The 8759-nt window shown below is 50.2% G+C and overlaps 1 protein-coding gene across 2 annotated transcripts in view; it reads right to left on the reverse strand.

Annotated features, from left to right (window-relative positions):
• Nucleotides 1-2055, reverse strand: part of LOC144149941 (paired box protein Pax-1-like) — a 96607-nt gene extending 94552 nt beyond the window's left edge. Inside the window, exon 1 of one of the 2 annotated variants that reach the window (XM_077681686.1) lies at nt 1868-2055. In XM_077681686.1, the coding sequence (XP_077537812.1) occupies nt 1868-2028 (161 nt within the window). In that variant the 5' untranslated portion in view covers nt 2029-2055. The remainder of the gene's footprint in view (nt 1-1867) is intronic. The other variant, XM_077681687.1, reaches the window with a different exon arrangement.
• Nucleotides 2056-8759: the final 6704 nt, after the last annotated feature.

An 8759-nucleotide genomic window follows, 5' to 3' on the forward strand; every position in this document is an offset into this window, starting at 1 on the left:
CGGACTCGGGAAATAATCGGGGCAGTGCATGAAATGACACGAGCCGGCGATTATTGCAGGTCCTCCCCCTCGCTCACTGAGAAAGAACTGTACTTTTTAAGGCATGGTGAGGCATTGTATGCAATGTAAATTTCTAACACGTTTCCCAGAAGTGCCCGTGGCATAAGGGGGGACTTTGTGATGTGGTTATTGTATAAAAGTTCGAGATTTAGGCGCACGTTAAAGATCTCCAGGTGGTTAAAATTTATCCGGAGCTGCGCCGCGCCTCACCGCCTGAAGCGTCGGCGCGTTAAGCCCGATACAATCAAGAATTGTGGCCTTACAAATTGTTCTGCGCAGTCGACTGTTCTCTAATAACCAAGCGCGTAGCGTTTGTTCTGTTTTTTCTATGATTCCCGCTTCGTGCACATGCACACACACGCGCACGTGAAAATCATCGGTGTAGTCTTCGTCGCCCCATGTGAGTGGACCGTAAACACCCGCATACACACCTCGCGATCGTTTCCACTTGCATAATCGCTGAGCTTCATTTGGAAAGCTCACGCTGAGGACATGGTTACGCGTTCAAAGCATAAAAAAAAACGCAAGAGCGTGCACCGTCTTCCAAGTTCGCTCACCCGTTCATCCCCACGTTGAAGGTTAGTGTAAGCACAGCAGCCTCTACGCGAAAAAAAGAAAAAATCGAGGAATTCCTTTCTAATGCAGTCGAAGCACACCTAGTGCAAGCTGTCACTACATCGTGCTGGTCATATTGTTTTTCCTACTCCACAAGAAGCGCGCAGCCGGCCTGGCTGGCACGGTAACACCATGCGCCTCGCCTCACGCATAAAATATCGGCCTGGGCGGAGCAAATTTTGTCACTCCAGCTGCGGTCGTTTGAAGCAGAGCATAGCTCGCAGGGATGGCATAGAGCGAAGCGAACCGCGTTGCCGCTGTCTGCGCGCCTGTCCAACCGTACAAAAGGAGTCGGCGCAGCCACGCAGTACACACAGTGGCTGCTGCAGTGCGTGCACCCTATACCGCGGTGACGGGCGGGCCAGTATTTATACAGCCTGTCCTTGCTCTCTTTCAACCTCTGCTGGTTGGCCCCCAAGGTAACGTATATGTATACCATGCGCATCAGGGCACTTATAACGAGCGGCGGGTTAAACGCACACGCTTCTAGGCACGAAATCACTGGCGAACTTTGAAAGTTTGCGTGCATGGTTTTGAGATGGTGCAGAAAAGACAAATGGAAAGGGACGCAGTTCTGGTCGTTTTCGGGGGTCTGGCCCACGCATACCCCGTCGAGTATTAACTGTCAGTGCAAACTGTCAGTGCAGAACATGCTTGCATCAGATGCCGGGATACATTATGGAGCTGTTCCGCTGTGCGCATTTATGCCTTCTGCGGCTGGAATTCTGTTTGTACATAACCTCACTGGCAGCGTTGCTGTCAATGCAACTTGAAAATAGATCACGGCAAGCAAAGATACAGGGGTTCGCCCTTGGGATAGAAACGTGCGCTCGCGATCTGCTGCCGTCAGATTCCACGCCTGGCTAATCGAGCGTGCAATGCTGCGTAGTTTGAGGCTGAATGACGCGCGTCGTAGAGCTCGGCGCACGTTCCGGAGCGAGTTTAGGTGACGTAAACGCTGTCAGAGGTCAGAATAAGGTATCGTCGTCTCACCGGGGGATGCGCGCGCTGCCGTCGGGGCGCACGTAGCGCAAGAAATCCGTGGATGGTTCACCACAGCTCGAGTGGCCGAGGCGGCGTTTCTAGCGCAGAGAGACGGGCTATGCAGCCGCAGCCAGCGGGGCGGGTGCACTACGCGGCGTCTGCGGTGGTTCCGGCGGCGGACGCGCTTGGGTCGTCGGGAGGAGCTCACCCATGGCCGTGGCCGTGCTTGAGCTGCGCTCGTCGGGGCCTCCGCTTCCGGCCCGGGAGATGCCGCGATGGCCGATGCCGATGGAGCGAGAAGCACGGCGCGGTTCCCTGAGCCCCGGCTCCGCCCTCGCCCCGCCCAGCCCCCGCGGGCGGACGGCCCATCCCGCCCGCCCGGGCGCTGCGTTGCGACGGCCCGAGCGCACCTGTTCTTTGTGGTCCGTCCTTCCCGCAGTCGGGAGTGAGCGCCGCCGATGACGTGAGGTGCCGGGCCGTACTTGGACCGCTCTCACGGCATATGTACTACACTCTGCGGGTAACGATGACGTCACACCCATCGATGAGTTTTCTTCCGTGCTCGTCGAAACGAATTCTGCGCGGAGCTTGTTGGCGCGAAAAAGGGGGCCTGAGCTCGCTGATCATCTGCATTGGCGTAGGGCAAGTTCAGCGTGGCGCCCACAGCCGCATTTGCAGCCACGGCCATCCGCTGCTGCACGCCTCGTGCAGTGCAGTTTCAAGTAAACACGTAGCGAAACCTGGTAGCGGCGGCGGCGGCGTTTCCTGCAGAAGACTACGGGTCGGGAGGAAGAAGAAAGGACGGAGAAGCCGGGAGGTTAACCAGGTGTAGAGCCCGGTTTGCTACCTTGCACTGGGGGAGTGCGGTTCAGGGGATAAGGGCGACAAAAGAGGAAGAGATAGTAGTGGGAAGGCGCGCACTATACTCGGATACAACTCAAGAAAAGTGCGGCTTTTCCTCATCAAAGGACCCCCTTCCAGCCAATGGTGTCGCCGTATCAACGTGACGTCGCGGTAGACCGCCTCCACGCCGCGCTCACGGCAGAAATCACAAAACATGTTCTTCCGCGCTTCCGGACTTCTACCAAAATGGCCGCCTCCGCTGTTCGCGTCAAACCGTCGGCGTCGTCGGGCTCTCTGACGACGATTTTTAGTGCCGTTCAGTCGTATTCCTTGTTTGCGTGTTGTGTGCAGTGTTCTTAACATGCTCGGTAATGACAATCGCTACGGTGTTTTTTCTTCTGCTTTGTGAGCGCTCGCGTTGCCGGTAAGCAGCCGCCGCTGCAGTTACTGCAGTACGCTGTGTGATACGAAGCTGTCGTCGTCATCCTGTGCGGGCGTTTGGCCTTGAGCGTGAAGTACCGTTCTACCGTTTAGTCCCTCCTGTGTCTGTGCTACCCACGTTATCGCACCAGTGTCTGCGACAGGGGGCGATAACTCCTTGTTTATTTCTCGTAGATTACGCCAGCAGTTATTAACGCCATGGTCAGTATGCACGGGGCGAAACGCAAGCCACGCGACGGCGCGCGCTGCATTTCGTGAAAGCATATATGTCGAGCCGTGTGTCCCAAGTCCATGTCGGGCGCAAGCGTATTCGCCCAAATTGTGATCAAGTTGCCAAATACAAGAAGCAGAATTTTCGCACTTTTTGACCGTGAATGCGTACGAGCTGTAGCTTAGCTACGTGATGGGATTTAATATGCCACCTTTTCTATTTTGTTTCTCGGTTACGCTGAGATACCATTGTTAAATGTATTAATTGCAACAAGTATGTTTTTGTCGCCTGTTTTTTGTTGGAGTGCCTTAAGTTGTTGTTTCGGACAAAAACCTTTGTGAATTAAATACGAATAGGCATCTGCTTTGAGTTTGCATTGTCTATGATAATTAAGATTCCACAGGAGTGTTACCACTGTAAGTTCAATTTCATTGTCCCGTTTATGCTTTGTGAATGAGCTGTGGTTCGCGATAGTGACATTGCATTAGCTAGATTTCACCGGTATGACCAGCTGCAACAATGCATGTGAAGACATGAAACGCAGCACTGAAATCAAATAAACCACCTTTCAGCTTTTTCTACACATGCGCATGCATATTGTTCACCAAATCAAATTCTTGCATGAGATGTGCATTATTGAAGCTATATAGACACTGCTCGCCTTGTGTTTGTCTCTTAAGTAAGAAGCTGCTGCTGCAATGGTCATCTGCATGCACGTGCTCTAAATTCAAAATAGAGCATTCAGGGTGGAAAACAGCTCAGCATTTCATCCATTCTCACTGTTGCGTCACAAGTGGCCGCTGGAGCGAGAAGCTCGCTGCTCCAAGTCAAATAGCAAGCTGCTGCTTGCCACAGCACTGTTCGCAACTCAACTCGTGCAATGTCTACACATATATTAGGAGTGTAAATCACAATGACAGAACATGAATTGATGCCCACTTCATAACACAGGCAATGAAGTCTGTTTGAAGGGTTACGTAGTGATCTGCACTGATTGATGACATGTCGGTTGAGTTGATGCATGGAACCACACATATGGTACACATCGCTGCACTGAAACTGGTCAATGCATATCATACTTTTCTTGCTACGCAAAGGCAAATATGTTCAGGAGGAAATTTATAATCTCGCCAAATATGCACTACATGAAATTATTCCCATACATGGGAGGATCGATTAAAACCAACCTTGTTTCCCCTTCCCAAAGCTTTGGGGATTGTTTTTAACATTGCATTTTATCCAGTGGAGTAGGCAACAGATAAAACCTATTTATCCTAAGTCCTGCGTAAGACAGCAGATAGCTAAATAGAATCAAATTAGAAATAAAACACCGAAGCAACTTTTCTTGTCCTCACTGCTGTATCCTGTCAGATTTGGCTCAGACAGCTAAACAGACGCACTGCTGAATTATGCATAGCAAATGAAACGAGCAATAAGACACTTAAACAGATTTATTTGTTCTCAATGTTCTACAAGAAGACAACTTGGCTCAGCCAGCCACACGGACACACAATGTTCAGTTACATGCTTTCACGTAGGCATTTAATTTGCAACTTTGTTTCTGCATCCAATACACACATAAGTGTCCAAACAATGTAAAAAACGTGGGGTGAAAACTCGAGCTAGCGTCTTTTCCTGTAGGTGAAACTTGCCTTTATAGCCATTTATATAGTGTCGCACAAGGAGCCGTAGAGCCACACACTGCAGATGATTCTGCTTGAAGTGAATTTGCGAACTCGCTTGACTCTGCTTGCACACACCTCATGCTACACATGCAAATAGCCATCCTCCCTGTGCAGCAAAAACTATCGCATAGTGCAGGCGTGGCCCTGCTTCCAGAAAATAGTTTGGAACAGTGTGGGTTTCCTCTAGCTCGAGATGTACAATTTTCTTTTATGGATACGTCTGCCACGCAGTGTCTTGTCAGGACTGCATTCATTCGGCCTAATTCCTGCACCACACTGGCAACAAATGAAATCAGAAACCAAGCACTGCAACAGCCTTTTCTGATTATCATAGCTACATATCAAGGCAACCAGTCCTGAGCCAGCACCACACAATACACCGCTCGGTTCACTACAGCAAATGATATCATGCATCGATTGTTGAAATAGCTTCTGCCGCCCTCACTGTTATGCTGGAAGATCACTGTTGAGTCTACGACAGAGCAGACAACACTGAGTAATGGCAAATGAGATTACAAACCAAGCATTGCAATGGTCTTTTCTGATTCTCATAGCTACATATCAAAGCAATCAACCATTAACAAGTTACGCTGCACACACAGGCTGCTCAGTTAACTCCAGAAAGAAGTCTTAATAACGCACACAAACAGCATGTCTGGTCTTCTCTGCTGTCTGATGGAGTTTCTTGCTCCTGCAGCTATGGAAACACACCTACTTAAGCTAAATTGCGCACTCCACACTAACTGAAAGGGGCAAAGGCGGCACTGGCGAATAGCTGGTTGCCTTACACATCTTCAAAGGACTCGATACCAGATAGGTCACTGTCGGAGTCCATGTCATCTTCATCCAGATGGATTATAATAGGTTGAACATGCGCACTTGCTCCACCGTCTCCCCTGAACTTTGTTTCAATGCTGATCACATGCTGAACTGCGTTTGCCCAGTGTTGAGCTGTTACCTTGGCAGCTTCTTCCCTCAGGAGCACCTCTACATCTGCCAGCTTAAATGTGGCATTTCTGGCTGCGACACCTCGTTTCATCTGCGCCCATATGAGCTCAATGGGATTGAGCTCACAATGGTAGGGTGGGAGCCTAAGCACAATACATCCTGCCCTTTCAGCTGCACCGTCAATACGATATTTGATGTACCGTGTCTTTACAGAGGCCACAAGGCTGAGGAGCTCCTTTTTAAGCATTTTTTCATCCCAAGCAAGTCCTTTGGACGTCAGCCAGTCCTGAACGACCTGTTTGCGCGAAGACGTCGTAGGCACTGCTTCTTCCAGCCGCGAGTGGTACGAGGCATTGTCCATGACAATTACACTACCTCGTGGCAGTTGCGGCAAAACGGCGCCAAACCACCTTTCAAAGCGGGTGCCGTCCATCTCCTCGTGGTAGTCGCCGGTCTTCGTACCCCGAAAGATATCCAGGCAACCACTGACGAAGCCGTCCTCGCTGCCGATGTGCGTTACAATCAGGCGCTGTCCTTTCCCTGACGGCTGCTTCAAACCTGTCGACAGACCACGCATGAAGGCGTCGTGGTGGGAAGCAACCGTCGTGTCCGTCCAAACAGTCGATAGCGTGTGTCCCGCATTCACCCACACACTAAACTTTTTAACACCCTTAAAGGTGCTAAAAGGGTGCACTCAACATTTTGCACCCTTTTTGCACCTTTTAAGGACTAAAACATTGCTCCGGCACCCAATCATGAGGGTGCCACATATTAAGGGGTGTAAATCTTAACATTTTTACACCCTTTAAGGTGCAAGGAGGGTGTACTGAACATTTTGCACCCTTTTTGCACCTTTCAAGCACCCAAATATTGCTCGGGCACCCCACCTCGAGGGTGCCAAAATTCAGGGGTGTAATCAACAGTTTCATAGGGTGCTACGACCGTTAAAGGGGTGCTAAAAAGTATTTCTTCTCGATTGGGGTGTTACCACGGCACCTTATCGTTAGGGTGCCTAAAAGAACGGTGTGTGAATGCAAGCATGCAAAATTGCACAAAAACAGGCTGAATGTTTAAACCGCACATTGCACTATTTCACCGCCCGTTGAGAGAATAAATATGAACTCTCCACATAGACCAGGGGAAAGGCTCTAAAATTGCTGTTCGTAAATTGAACAAAACGTGCTGAATGTTTAAATTCCACTCTGCACTAATCTACTGCTTCGAGTGTATCACAAGGTTCGTTTCGATGTCTGGGTGCACGGGAAGGAAAGGCTACAAAATGCCTCTTGTAGTCCTATAAATAAAACTTTTACGCGAGGCATCGGTGTCCTCAACGAAATCGAATTTACCTAAGAATTTGTTCCCGTATTATTATGCCCCGGGCAAAAATTCCAACAAGACTTTCTTGTTGGGCTCACAGCACGCCTGTGGGGCCAATACGAAGTTCTGTCGGCACTCTATCGTTCCAATAGCCTAGTCTTCCAACAGGGAGTTTAACCTTGATGGCGTTTGTGGGGCCAATAAGAAGCTCTGTCGGCACTCTATCGTCCCAACAGCGTAGTCTTCCAACAGGGAGTTTAACCGTGATGGCGTTTACCGGCTCGCCAACACGATAAGTCAACGCCAACAGACGCCTCGTTCGTAATCAGCGGCGCGAGCGCGCCATCAGACAGAACCGACAGACGCCCTGAAGGTGGTTTTTAGGGCCTAAACAGCAGCGTCTATGTCTGGCATAGACGCTAGACGTCAACGTTTGTGTTCTGAATTTTCCCTTCAGTAATTAACAGTCAGACGGACGATAACATAACTATGTGAAGATATGCTTTGGCTCATACCACGGCAAGCGCCATCGTTTGTGGCTGCAGCCTCGGTTGCTCTTCGTCCACAACAAACTGAATCGGCTGTACAGCTTTCTTCGAGGGCGTGTATGCAGGGGTTCTATCTTCCTTTTTTGCGCAGGCCGACGGGGGCGGTCGTGTAAAATCATTTTCGCTCGTCGCTGCCATAGGGTTGCCACCTTCCTGGTTTTGGACCGGCCCGACCGGTTTTTTAAACAGCGGACCGGTTGCCGGTCCATATCTAAAACCAGCCGTCATCAGCCGGTTTTTTGGCTTTTGTGCCGTGATTATGCCCGTTTTGGCGTTTTATAAGCGTCAATTCAACAACTAAGACGATAAATACGTGTCGACAAGCATAGGCGTGCGCACAGGGGGGGAAGGGGGGGGGCGGCCGCCCCCCCCTAATCAACTGAAGGGGGCGCCAAATTTGCCCCATGCCTTGCCGATGTAACACATGAAAGTAAAATTTCTGCTCAGAAATATTTTGTGTGTGTTGCAATTCCATCACATTGAAATAAAAATTTTATAACTATCCCTCTTTGCACTGCGTTCGCACCGCAAGGCCTTCAGTGAGAAGAGGTCGGGAGTTGCTCTGGGGGGGGGGGGGGGGGGGGCGCAGCGGTAAGACTTTGCCCCCCCAAATTGAGAACTCTGCGCACGCCTATGTCGACAAGCTGCGCAAAGACACGCGAGCAGAGAAAATACGCGGGCGAGCGCGCTGCCTCAGATGGAGGGGGACCTAAGGGAAGAACAAAATAACGAAATTCTACCGCCGCGGTCAGCAATTGCGGTTACTTTTCAGTGAAGCACATGCAGAGCGATTAACCAAGCTCTCAATCACTTTCAGTACAAACGTTATGTTGATTTCTCTCTAAGAAAACACTACAATAAATGGCACTGCATGTTAAAAAACATGGCGTCTTTTTTCAACACAATCCCCCCCCCTCCCCCCCGGAAGGCCCGTTTTTTTTTTTCGGGGAAAGGTTGTAACCCTACGCTGCTGTTCTGCCTACCTGCTTGCTGTACCTATTACGTCGCCGCCACCGCAAATCCCCACTTGTTACAAACTCAGAGGTTTTCGCACTGTTAGCAGTCATTTTACACGATGGGTTTGATGCGCCTGACATGCCAGGA

The sequence above is a fragment of the Haemaphysalis longicornis genome, unplaced genomic scaffold (assembly GCF_048455015.1).
Source record: "Haemaphysalis longicornis isolate Haplotype H1 unplaced genomic scaffold, Haemaphysalis longicornis Haplotype H1 scaffold_8, whole genome shotgun sequence".
NCBI classification, from domain to species: domain Eukaryota; kingdom Metazoa; phylum Arthropoda; class Arachnida; order Ixodida; family Ixodidae; genus Haemaphysalis; species Haemaphysalis longicornis.